This window comes from Camellia sinensis, chromosome 8, assembly GCF_055761805.1.
Source record: "Camellia sinensis isolate YWXY chromosome 8, ASM5576180v1, whole genome shotgun sequence".
NCBI lineage: Eukaryota > Viridiplantae > Streptophyta > Magnoliopsida > Ericales > Theaceae > Camellia > Camellia sinensis.
The window spans coordinates 175,192,402-175,206,074 of record NC_138968.1 but is presented as its reverse complement, the minus strand read 5'-3'; the positions used below and the strand labels follow the sequence as shown (position 1 = coordinate 175,206,074).

At 37.6% G+C, this 13,673-nt stretch overlaps 1 protein-coding gene across 1 annotated transcript; it reads right to left on the bottom strand.

Moving 5' to 3' along the window:
* Positions 1–6,565: 6,565 nt before the first annotated feature.
* On the bottom strand, positions 6,566–11,653 carry LOC145798312 (putative LRR receptor-like serine/threonine-protein kinase At1g53430). Its single transcript, XM_082885825.1, has 6 exons — positions 11,498–11,653; positions 8,971–9,042; positions 8,573–8,783; positions 8,392–8,488; positions 6,657–6,807; positions 6,566–6,598 (listed from the first exon to the last, which is right to left on the bottom strand). Exons 1-6 carry the CDS (start codon positions 11,651–11,653, stop codon positions 6,566–6,568), a joined length of 720 nt encoding a protein of 239 aa, XP_082741951.1.
* Positions 11,654–13,673: the final 2,020 nt, after the last annotated feature.

Genomic DNA, 13,673 nt, shown 5'->3' with positions numbered 1-13,673 from the left:
TCCTACGGTGAACAAATAGAAATTCAAAACCATATATATTCATATAAATGACACTCAAAATCATATCAAACACATAATCACATACATAAGGAGGATCAATTAGCATAATACGGAACAGGGGTATCACAAGCATACTCACAATAAAAGACATGGATGGCTTGAGGGTCGGTGATGGATTGGTGCACAAGAGAGTGATGTTTAACATATCCATTACCTCTTCTTGAGGGTAGTTTCAACCAAGAATCGGGTCCACGAGTTCTAAAAGGCTTCCCTACTCTTGTAGTACATAAGCCTTCAATCACATGTAGAAACAAAAGACTAACTTTAGTTATCTCATGTAAAACTTGTGAGAATATATTGTGTATAGAATTAGGGAAGATTGTATTGTGTATAGAATTAGGAAAGATTGTGGTGTAACTATTTGGCTGTATTTCCTTTTTCGTATTTTCCTTTTTCAGTCATAAGTTTAGGATTATATAAACTGGTGACCTCCTTTTAAAGATATACAATTAAATATACAGAAAATCTTTTAGGAATCTTACATGGCATCAGAGCTCTGGTTGTGATTTTTTGGTTCGTAGGGAGTCAACCCATTTGAGTTTGCTCTATTCGTTGAATCTGGGTTCCTTCGTTGATCCATCTAGTTAAGTCGTCTAGATTGACTGGTTCAAGAAACCCATCTGGGTTATTTAGTGCACCTGTTCGTGTCTTATTCTCTGCATGCAACTCGAAATACTTCTATTGCGACTTGCGATAGCTCCTGTTCGTGGTCTTCTCGCGATCGATCGAGGGTTTTCTTCCCTAATTTCTCACTCTGTTTTGCAAACCCCTCTTCTCTTTCTGGGTTCATCTGGTTCGGTTGAAGGACACGAGTAATCCATATGGGTTCGCGATTCTCTATTCATTGCTGGTTCTCTCGTCTAGTTTGAGGAGCTTAGTTCATCGCGTGACCGAATCGTCTGGTTTATGGAGCTTAGTTTTCTCTCTCGCTTTCTCTCTCTGTTCCGAAGTGTTCCTTGACCCTATAAGCACTATTATTTGGTTTAAAACAAAAAACATGTATTTATAGTTTGACCCCTCAGTTTTCTAGTTATTAGACTTGAACTTTTGGTTTGGCTATTTTGCTCTATTTTGGGTTATTACACTTGAACCCTCAGTTTTCTGTTTATTATTATGATGTCTCTGGCTTCGGATGAGTGTGCCTTCTGCCAGCAGAGGGGCCATTGGAAATATCACTGTCTCAAGAAGGGATGTTTGTCTAGCTTATTTTCTCAGTAGTCTCGGACTCAGTTTTGCCTTTCTTCTCCGAGTAATTTTCAGGCTCCCCCTGGTTCTACCGTATCTACTCTAGCTCCTGATCCTGACTTGGCTTCCTTGCGTGCTCAGATTAGTCAGCTTCAGTATACACTGTCTACCTTACAATCATCCTCGTCTGCCTCCATTGTTTCATCCTTTTATTCAAGTTTGCTTAGATCTTCTTCAGGTATTTCTTCGTCTATCTGGATTTTTGACTTTGGTGTCTTTCATCATATGACTCCCCATATCTTCTTACTTCAAAATTGTACTCCTCCTCCCTTTCCTATTACTATTAATGCTGCTAATAGATTTGGTATGTCTGTTATATCTATTGGGTCTGTCTTACCGTCTACTATGTCTGCTGTCTGTATTCCATCTGTCCTTTATGTTCCTCAATTATCTGTCAGTTTATTATCTATTAGTCAACTTGATTCCTCTGGTTTTGATATCTTTTCTTCTTCCATCTGTTCTGTGCAAGATCAGATGTCTAAGCAGTAGATTGAGACCGGTCGTAAAGTTGGAGGCCTCTATGTGGTGGATAGCTTGCATTTCTCGATAGTAATCTCTCCGACTACCTTTTCCTCTTTTTAGTTAGATTCTCTGTCTAGTCCTTTCTACTTGTGGCATTCTAGATTACGACATTTGTTTGCTGATCGCTTACGGTCTTTAGCTCAGTCTGGTATATTGGGTAAAGTTTCTCCTAGTGAACTTACTGAATGTCGGGGGTGTAAACTTGCCAAAATAACAGTCTTACCTTTTCACAAAAGTACTTCTATATCTGATACATTATTTTCTTTAGTTCATACTGATGTCTGGAGCCCTTCTCCTGTTCTCACCAAAAGGGGTTCTGCATACTATGTGTCTTTTGTTGATGACTGCACCCGTTACACTTGGGTTTATCTTATGACTCATAAGTCTGATTTCTACCAGATATACCGTACTTTCCAGTCTATGGTCACTACACAATTTGGGTCTACTATTAAATTGTTGCGGTCTGACTTGGGTGAGAAATACTTTAAAACTGAATTCTGTGAACACTTGGCCAAATTGGGTACCATGCACCAAAATTTTTGTACTGATACACCTGCCCAAAATGGTTGAGCTAAGCGTAAATGTAACGGCCCCAAAATGCATGTCACAATTATCCTTATCTAATTATATGATAATATGAATTAATTGGAGAATATTTGTTTGAATTGGAAAAATATCTGTTGAGGCTACAACTTCGAGACTGAAATTGACGACTATAATGGGTTCAGAAACTGAAATTGAGCATATAGATATGCTATTGGGAATTTTTAGAGCCATTCGGGAAGTTTAATTGAAAACTGATTTCGTCTGATTTGTTAAGCCGTGTTTGGCTCAACCTTTAGACACTAATATATAGATATTGATATGTGCCCTTGTTTGACTCAACACATAAAAGAAGAAAAATTAGAGAGAGAGAGAGAGAGAGAGAGAGAGATCTAGAGAATTAGAAGAGAAGAAGAAGAAGAACAAAGGGGAAACTTAACCAAGCTTCAAAGATCAACACTCAAAGGTGAGAAATTCCTATTAATTTCTTGATATGGAGCTAAGACATACATAAACTCATGAACATGGAGTGGAGATAGAAGGAATTCATGTTTAATTGAGGGTGTTATGTTGTATTTTGACCTAGAGAGCATATATGAGCTCATATGGCAAGAATTGAAGGAAGATGGTTCATAACTTTTCATACATGGCATCACATCATTTAATTCATGTTCATAAGCTTGTCTTCTTGCATGATTTTTGAAGATGGAGGGTAAAACTCCACAAATTTGTTAACATGTGTATAGTTGTTGATTTTGTCCTTTAATTCAAGATTTTGATCTTCGTATGAAACATTGAGTTTGGTTTTAAAGTGATGAGTTTATTTGAAGTTAGGAATTGTCCATTCAATATGTTTTTATGGGTTTTAGGCGTTGAAATTTATGAATTTAAAGTTGATTTTGCAAAGGAATGAGTTCTCATTGAAAGTAGAATTTCGGACTGGTTTTTCACCCAGACCGCTCGAGCCGTCTGGGCCACTGCTCGAGCGGCCAACCTTGTTATGGGCCAAAATGCATTCTGCAGTTCCATAGCTCGTGTGGCCAAGGCCACCGCACGAACGGTCAGGGCACTATATGTGCGGCCAAGGCCATCGCACTTGCGGCCAAACAGGGCAGATTTTCCAATTTTCTTCTTTTTTCGTTTTCTGACTTCCGAGCCTTCATTTACATGGTTTTCACATGTCATATGCATCCATATACATCTCATGAGCATGGAAATAATTGAATGATCATGTAACGGATAATTGAATGAAGTTGAGAACCAACTGCATGACTCGGATATGTATTGAGGAATTGTGCTATGAATGTTTGTATTTGTAGGTCAAGACTTGAAGACCATGCAACCGGTTTTGGAAGCCCACTGTGAGTAACATTTCTGTAAAGATATGTTGATATAAATTATGTTTTAACTGTTATTGATAAGTTATGTTTTCTTGAAATGCTATCTTGATTATGTGAACGAATATCCTATTTGTGAATCTAATATGGTATCCACGGATAGTCCCAACTCATGGGGGACGACACTTTAGTGCGGGTCCATGACATACATATGATACGAGATCTCGTTAACCACTTCATTGTGGTGATGTTTGTTTAATCGGCATCCGAAACTGATTACTCTAGTCGGAAGATGATATGTGTTATGTCATGTAAGATGTACCATTATGTTATGTTCTAATATGAGACTATTATGAATGATTGTGACATGATTTGTTTTATGGATATGTTATATATGGAATTCGTTCACTAACCCTTTTACTTTAATGTTATTCACTGGATTTTAGCTCACTGTTTTTATGTATATGTATAGGTGAGCGTTCTGGAAGTCAAGCCTAGGCGGAGTCTTGAACCGAGCCACCGTTTTGAAGCCTACCAAGTGTTTTGGGTACCTTTGAGATGGGGCTAGGCCTGGAAGGCCGTTAGCAAGTTTTTGGTCATGTTATATACTATTGACCCGTACATATGTTTTATATAAGATGTTTTGTTATACGTTATGTAATGTAGTAGGTAAATTAACGTTTTTGCATGTAAATATTTGTTCATATAGATGCACAGCTCATTGGACTATTGGTGTTTTGTTTTTTTGCTTCTGCAAGCCCTAATTATTTTTATTGTACATGAAGGCCTTTGGTAATCCAAGGATTACTGGCCGGTTACGATGCCAAACTTTTAGGGGTGAGTTTGGGTCGTGATAGTAAACATCGTTATCTTTTTGAGACAGCTAGGTTTCTCCTTCTCTCTGCCTTCGTTCCGGCTCCGTTTTAGGGTAAGACAATTTTTATTGCTGCTTTTCTTCTCAACCGTATGCCTACCCCTATTATTTCTGGTCGGTCTCTTTATGAGGCTTTGTTTTCCCAACTTCCTAATTACTCCCTCCTTCGTGTGTTTGGGTTTGCTTGTTTTATCCTTTTATCTCGTAAAGATAGGACCAAACTTAGTGTCCGGTCTGTCTTATGTGTCTTTTTGGGTTATAGTCTCATTTAGAAAGGTTATCGTTGTTCTGACCCTGTTTTCTGTCGACTTTATGTTTCCTATCATGTTGTCTTTCTCGAACGTCTATCTTATTTTCAGCTTCCTCATTTCACCGCCCCAATTTCCAAAGAGGATTTGCTTTATATTGATTCGTTTCCTTCTGAGGTCTCATCTAATGAGTACATCTCCACAGTTCCTCCTGATCTGCACCATTCCTCTGGACAGGTTTGTCGCCTTCGACGTGCTCTGTATAGTCTGAAGCAGTCTCCTCGTGCTTGGTATGATCGCTTTCAGACTGCTGTTACTAAGCTTGGGTTTCATCTTTGTGCCCAGGACTCTGCTTTATTTCTTCTCCACACCTCAGCTGGATTTGTTGCATTATTATTGTATGTGGATAATATGATCATCACTGGCTCTGACTCTTCTGCTATCTCTAAGGTCAAGCAGCATCTCTTCCACACCTTCGAGATGAAGGATCTTGGTCCTTTGCGGTATTTTCTTAGTATTAAAGTTGCTTCTTCTCCAAAAGGCTATTTTCTGTCTCAGGCTAAGTATGCTAATGAGGTCATTCACCGTGCTGGTCTTACTAATACTGAGGTTTCTGATACACCTACTGAGCTTAATGTGAAACTCAACTCTGCTGATGGTGTCCCTCTAGATAATCCCACTTTATATCACAAGCTTGTAGGTTGCTTAGTTTATCTGACAGTTACTCGTCCTGATCTTGCCTATACTGTTCATGTGGTTAGCTAGTTTGTTTCTGCTCCTCGCTCCTCACATTGGGCTGCATTGGTTCGGATTCTTCACTATATCCGAAGTACTATCTTTCAGGGTTTACTATTGTCCTCTACTTCCTCTTTGGATTTGGTGGCTTATGCTGATTCTGATTGGGCTGGTGATATTACTGATTGCAAGTCCACGTTTGGTTTCTGTATGTTTTTGGCAATTCCTTGATCTCTTGAAAAAGTAAGAAACAAACTGTTGTTGCTCGTTCTATTGCTGAAGTTGAGTACCGTGCTATGGCTCATGCTACTGCTGAGATTGTTTGGCTTCATTGTCTTTTATCTGATTTGGGTGTTCCTCAGTCTTTTCCGACCTCCCTCTATTGTGACAACCACAGTGCTATTCAGATTGCCCACAATACTGTCTTCCATGAACGGACAAAACACACTGAGATTGATTGTCACTTTGTCCGACAGCATCTGCAGTCTGGCTCTATCTCGCTTTCTTTTCTCTTCGGCTTTGCAATTTGCAGACTTCTTCACCAAGACTCATACTACCGCTCGGTTTTAGTTTCTTCTTAGCAAACTCTCTGTGTTTTCTACTAAAACACCTTGAGTTTGAGCGGGGGTGTGAGAATATATTATGTATAGAATTAAGAAAGATTGTATTGTGTATAGAATTAGGAAAGATTGTGGTGTAACTATTTGGCTGTATTTCCTTTTTCGTATTTTCCTTTTTCAGTCATAGGTTTAGGGTTATATAAACTGGTGACCTCCTTGTAAAGATACACAATTGAATATACAAAAAATCTTTCAGGAATCTTACACGGAGAGTTAAAGCATTAGCATAGGATATATTACTTTTAATTACCATTTATTACGCTAATTCGAGATATATAGGTTGCAACTTCAGTGTTTCCATTGAATTTAGTTTTGAGGTTGGATTTATTTCCATGAAATTGACAGTAACATTTCATTTCCAATTTTTTTGTAGACTCAAAGTTACACATAACTAAGAGGAACAAAATGCAACCTCTGTATGTGTAAACGCAAAGATTGTCAAGCAAAGACAATTGAGAAAAGCATAATTTACCCAATCAAGAAGGTAAACAAACTTGTCCTTTGGCCTATAATTTGTATTGCTTTTCCCACTGACAATCTCTAGTGCAATAATCCCAAAACTGTAAACATCTGCTTTATTTGTTAAGTAATCCCTTATTGCATATTCAGGAGCCATATATCCTCTGAAAAAATGGAAAAAAAAAACAAAAAATAAGAAAGTACAGCAACAACCACACCATTAAGTTCATCAAACTCAACTCAATTGAACAAAGCCTTAATGCTAACTAGTAAGGGTAGAAAGTTCCAAGACTAATACTTAATGTATCTACATGCATCTTTAAAATAATATCATCACTCAAACAAACGGTCCATAAGACATTTATTTCTTTTCTTTATTTTTATAGCAATTGATTGATCAACCCTACGATCTCTTGAACTTCCACCATTTTGGATAGTCCATTTTTTGACATCGCACAGGTGGAAAGGAGTTCAGTTCACCACAAGTTTCACGTCTGATTACGTAAAGAAGGTTCCCAAATTGTACTTTGAAAGCAAAACTGTAAAAACTTCTTATCTACCACCCAGTAGCAACTAAGAAGCTAGTGGAGAATTACATATGTACTGGTGGTATGTCGGATATAAGACAATTTTCAAGTAAGAAAACCACTCATCATTCCAAAGAGAAATATTATATATATATATTTTTGCTACCCATAATTTTAGACTACCAATACAATATTAGTTAAGCAATACTCCAAATTCTGGGGTTTACACACTATCTGTTGCTACTTGCATCACTGGGAAAAGGATAGTGATGGTTAATTAAGTTATATATTACTTGATTTCAACTAACATGCATATGACTATTAATCTGAAATATACTCAGATGAAATGAAGGTATGTAGACCGACAACGTTTAAAGGGGTGTATAGAAGTGGGAAAATGGTGCAAACAAACTCACATTGTTCCATACGGGTGAGCATGGTCCGGATTGGACCGGATTGGGGTAAAACCAGGACCAATCCGTTATTTACGGTTCCTAAAAAATTGGAACCAATCCAATCCGTTTAAATCATGGAACCAATCCGAACCAATCCATTTAAATACGGATTGGATCGGTTTAGGACCACGGATTCACATAATTAAATAACAAAAATATATATATAACACTTGAATTTCATAAAAATATAAACATAGCGCTATATTAGTTCCATAATAGCAACATGTTTTTCTATAATAACGGTATACTGTTCTAGAATTTAAACAACCATAAGAAAACTGGTTTTACCATAAGTATTTAGACCATTGCAAATTAAAACTTAAAACTAACAAATAAAAGTAATAAAAGAAGATATTATACGGTTTTCGGTTTGAGTTTAGATTTTACATAGAATAAGAAAAGATACTATGGAGGAGGATGTATAATAAAAATATAGACTATTTATATACGGTCCGGATCGGTTCCAATCCGGAACCGTGAGATTCAATCCGGAATCAATCCGTGAACTACGGATTTTTAATTATTTAATCCGGAACCGAACCGCGGATTCAAAAAACCAATCCAAACCTATCGGATTGGACTAGACTGGATTGGATAACGGATTTCACGAATTCCTTTCTCAGCCCTATTGTTCCAGCAATTTGCGTGCTAATATGGGTGGTCTCTTCTTCATTAAGCTTGGCCAAACCAAAGTCAGATATCTTAGCATTCAGGTCCTTATCAAGTAACACATTCGGCCTTAATGTCTCTATGAACAATTTTCAACCTTGATTCCTCGTGAAGATAAGCTAAGCCCATTGCTATCCCTAAGAACATCCTTTTTCTTGTCGGCCAGTCCAATTTTAGTTGATGTTCCTCGCGACCTAAAAATGGAGGAGACAGTTACTTCAGTATAGTAATGCATAAATACATAGAATGGTGTAGAAAGATGATAGTGAAGCAATTACCAAAGAGTGCACGGGCAAGACTATTGTTTTCTAAGTACTCATATATTAGCAGCAATTGGTTTCCTTCAATACAACAGCTATAGAGTCTGACAAGATTTGGGTGCTGTAAGGCAGATATCATGCCTATCTCATTGACAAATTCACGATTTCCTTGCTTTGATTTGGCTGAGAGTTGCTTAACAGCGATTACAGAACCATCCGATAATACTTCCTGAGATTAAGCAGCAACAGTGTCAGAATCATTATTAAAATATAATATAAAAATATTATTTTCCTCTTCATTGCTGCATTTAGCATGTATACATAAAAATGGTAGATGCCCTAAATGTTGCATCGGCATGACTTTGCTGGCAGGTTGGCACCCTAGGCAAAAAATTAATAACTTGCACAAAAATTACCATGTAAACGAGCCCAAATCCTCCTTCACCAATTTTGTTTGCAGGATCAAAGTTACTGGTTGCTGCTTTAATCTGTCTCAATGTGAAATAACCTATTTACAGATCGAGTGCTCGAAGCTTTATAACAAGGATGGGAAATAGAAATTCCCAGAAAATGAACAATATTAGAAAACAACGGCAAAATACAAAACCGATAAAGAAGAGTAATTCATCTTTCTCAACCAATTTGAAGGTTGTAAATGTAATGTTATATGAACTGTGACATGACTAATTTTAGAGCCTTGAGATAACACCATTCCATTTCTATCAGAAGACATTGTAGACACAAATTTTAAAACATGAAGTGTTTCAACACATTTCAAAATTTTATGTTATAAATGTTCACTGTTTAGTTTTTGGATTAAATAGTGTTGATTATTTGAATAGCAGGTTCTTATTTCCGATCTGTATTTCAGATCGTTAATTACACATTTTATACAAATGAAGCCTCCGATTAATGAAGAACAAAATAAACAACAAAAGACAATTTAAGAAAAATAAATATTTTATTGAAATTGTTATGGGCTTTGAGCCCTCGAATACAAATACAATTCTTGGGATTAGAACCCTTTACTTATTCATCGACATTAGCGTAGGCTCTTGAGTTCTCTAGGCTTCTCTTCTTGTTTCTTGTAACGACTTCTTTAGCTCTCAATTTCTTTCTCTCTCTCTGATCTTTTCACTTCTGATTTCCTGATCCCTTGTCTTGTGTGATGGTCCTCATATTTATAAAGGGCCATCAGGTGATAAGAATGCTCCATCTTCAATTTGAATTTCGAATTGAATGATAACGCCATTTGAATTTTGAATGATAGCACTATATGATTAATCGTATATCTGATTAACCGGATTGATCCTTGGGTTTCATCCTGTGTAGTGTCTTTGCTGTAGGCTCTACAGGTGCCATCTTTTGTAGACTCCACATGTCACTTGAGCATTTTGAATGACGTCTTGAGATACGATGTCATTTTATTTATGCACTTCAATGGATTATATTGATTTTTTTAGGAAGTGATTACCTATAACATTCCTATCATAGGCTCTATACGTATCATTGACTGATTGACGTATTTGAAATTTTAACATAAATTTGTTGAAATTTATGTGCCAACAAATGCCCCATGTGATTTGTACAAGTGAATTTTTTTTTAACTGTGCAAATCACAACAACTTGGCACTTTTATTTAGGCCTTCTTTAGATCATAAATCGTATTACCTCTTGGCCTTCATCACTTTCGGCCCCTTTGACTTTCTTTTATTTTATTTTATGGACTTAATTTTTTTTATGGGTCAATTGCTCTTTATAGTCCATGATCCTTTTTGTGGACTTGATCCATTTTTATTATTTTATTTTTTTTAGGGTCATGGGTAAGATCCAGGAATTTAATTGGGCTTTTCCTTTTGCGGGCCTCCAACTTGCCATCATTTTTTTTTTATAGTAGATTTTTTTTTTTTTAGGCCATTATGGATATTGATGGGTATGGTCCAAGATTTGTTTGTGCCTTTTCTTTTGTGGGCCTCTTTCTTCATTCCACGTGGGCTTCTCACCAACTTGACACTATTTATTTTTTATTTTTTTTACAGCAGATATATATATATATATATATTAGGAGTTTGTCTAAATAGAATAGGATGGGTTGGCATTGATAGGATTTCTAATCCGACACAGACTCTTCTATGGAGTATTTCAAATCCTACATAAACTCTTGCTTCTTTGAAGTATTTTAAGAGACCACTACCTCTTTTCTTAAGCAAGACTTTTCCTTTATATTACACCTATTCATACATTTTGCTCTGTAGCCTTTTTTTTCCCTGCAGATTTTGTTTCTCCCAGCAGATTTTTTTATTTCCAGTTTATCCTTCCAGCAACTTTCCAGCCATTATCTTTCTTCTTTTTCCAACAAAAGTTGTTCTTCTTATACTTTAAAGATGACACAAAAGAATCTCTTCAAACTCCTTTAAATTAGGTATGCTTTCTTCTCCATAAAATATTTTCTTTCAGCAAGTATATCACCATGTGACAGCCCTTCCCAAAATTTTTTACTAGACCCTAAGTTCAAGTAGTCCCAACAAAGACCCTTTTTGAAAGGATGAATAACCTACTGCCTTCTTTCATAAAAAAAGCTGTAGCCTCTTTTCTTATTATTTGTTTTTTTATTTTTTTTATTTTATTTTTACTTGAACAAAAAAAAAAACCTACTGCCTTTTAAACAGATTTTTTCCTAGCCCAAAGTCTTTCCTGAACAAAGACCTTTTTTTTTGTCACAGTTTAATCTGCTCTCTCTCTCTCTCTCTCTCTCTCTCTTTTTTTTTGGTCACAGTTTAATCTGCTTGCTACCTTATAAATATAGATTTTGTTGTTAGATCATGAACTTAACTAGCCCAAATAAAGTCCTTGCCCTATACAAACAAAAGACCCGATTTTTTTTTTAAAAGCAAAACCTGCAAGAATTTTTCCCTAGATCATGAGTTTAAATAGCCCAAGTACAAATGTTGACATGGCAGGTCTCTTGTCTTTTGGAAGTGGCCTCAATTGATCCCTATTGGAATTTTCTATCACATCTTCAGAAGGTAGGCCACATAGTTCCAGACCAAGATGGTCGAATTCTATGAGTTTGAATAGCCCAAGTAGAATTGTTGACATGGTAGGTCTCTTGTCTTCTGGCAGTGGTCTCAATTGATCCCTGTTGGAATTTTTTGTCACATCTTCAGAAGGTAGGCCACATAGTTCCAGACCAAGATGGTCAAATTCTACCTAGTTTTAGCTGGTCCATTTTGAATCTAATCTAATCAAAGCTTGCCCCTCGTGATTCGTGCCAGTGAATTTTAACTGTACGAATCATAACAACGTAGTATTTTTTTTTCTTTCTTTTATATATATATATATATATATATTTATGTCTTTTTACCTCTTTTGCAGGCAACACGCAAGGCGTTAGCGTTTGTTTGCAGGTATCATTGCCCTTTCCAACCTAATGGCAATGAGTGGCTTGAATCCTTGGCAATGAATGTGTCCGTCAGCCCAATGGCTTGAATCCTTGGCAGTGATTGTGTCCTTCACCCTAATAGCTTGAATCTTTGGCAGTGATTGTGTCTTTTCACCCCAATGGCTTGAAACCTTGGCAGTGAATGTGTCCTTCACCCTAACAGCTTGAATCCTTGGCAGTGAATGTGTCCTTCACCCCAACGGCTTGAATCCTTGGCAGTGATCGTGTCCTTCACCCCAACGACTTGAATCCTTGGCAATGATCGTGTCCGTCACCCCAACGGCTTGAGTCTGTGGCAGTGATTGTGTCCTTCACTCCAACGGCCTAAGTCCTTAAGTCCTTGACAGTGATTGTGTCTATCACCCCAACGGCTTGATTCCTTGGCAGTGATTGTGTCCATCACCCCAACGACTTGAGTCCTTGGCAGTGATTGCGTCCGTCACCCCAACGGCTTGATTCCTTGGCAAGGGGCTTTCGTCAATTTCTTTATATTATGACATTTTGCCTTCACTAACCCCCCATTTTTTCTTTTTTTTTTAGGAAGCATGGAAAAGACACTTGAATATATTCGACGTGACGAGAGGGACGTATTGGATAAATCTGGTCCAAAAATAATTCGGCACAAACCTATCACTGCTTTATTGTCACCTACCGAGTTGGACCCCTACATCCCTTTACATACGGCTTTCGATGACTTGGTTTATACAGGAATTCGAAACTACTGTGAGATTTTTGAGAAAGGGCACTCCAAATCAATCGATTCATTCCCTGTCTCAATCCTCCGTTTATTTTTTGAAGACCTTGACTGTTTTGAATTTAATACTCTTCTTAAGAGAATGAAACATGAAAAATTGAAGTGGGATAATTTTTTTAATGTTCGCGGCATTTCTACCCATTTGCAATCCCCTATATGGATTTTTTGGTTGAATGATGTTCTTTCCACATTTGCCCCTATTTTGAAGAAGTGTGCGATTTATGCTGCAATATATGTATCCCAATTTGCTTATGCTAAGAATGTCTCCCTGCTCAAAGAATTCTTAGAGCGGTGGTCACCCGACACCAACACTTTCCACACCATTTACGGCGAACTTAGGATCTCTTTATGGGACCTTCATCGCATTAGTGAGCTCCCCATCTGTGGTGAGTTTTATGAAGAGTTCACTGTAGACACCCCATTTTGACCGTCCTCAAGACTTGGACGTCATCGTTTGAACACTCGGTGATCATCCTTGTTTGTGTTCGTCTTGAGTTCCCGGAGGTCTCGGCTACGCGCCTTGCCTCAGGATCTCTCGACTCAACTGTTTTGTGTTTGGTCTTGCACCAAACACTTGTGTTTTTGCTTTGGAGGGCAGGGAAGGCCTTGTTGGCCATCTCCACACTCTACCGGCCATGGTTTGAGGCCACCGGCTGTGTCTTGTTGCCATCGGCCAAATGTTTGGCCATCCGGCACTCTAGATGGTCGACCGGCCATCTATTTTGGTCAAATTGCATTTTTGACCGGCCGACCACTGTTCATCTGCTTTTGTAGATATTTTTATGCCAGCTGTGCTAGCTGGCATACACTTTGTTCCCCTTCATACACGTGTATGGAGGGATCTCCCTCTTGACTAGCTTACTTGAGAAGCTTTGCAAGAGGGAAGCTCTATAAGAGGAGGCCTCTTCTCCCTCCATTAAGGT

Coding starts and splice junctions, on each gene's coding strand:
- LOC145798312 (XM_082885825.1), bottom strand. CDS start 11,653: ATGTCAACAATTCTACTTGGGCTATTCAAACTCATAGAATTCGACCAT. Junction 8,784..8,970: donor GATTTGGGCTCGTTTACATG/GTAATTTTTGTG, acceptor GCTTAATCTCAG/GAAGTATTATCGGATGGTTC. Junction 8,489..8,572: donor TCTTGCCCGTGCACTCTTTG/GTAATTGCTTCA, acceptor CTCCATTTTTAG/GTCGCGAGGAACATCAACTA.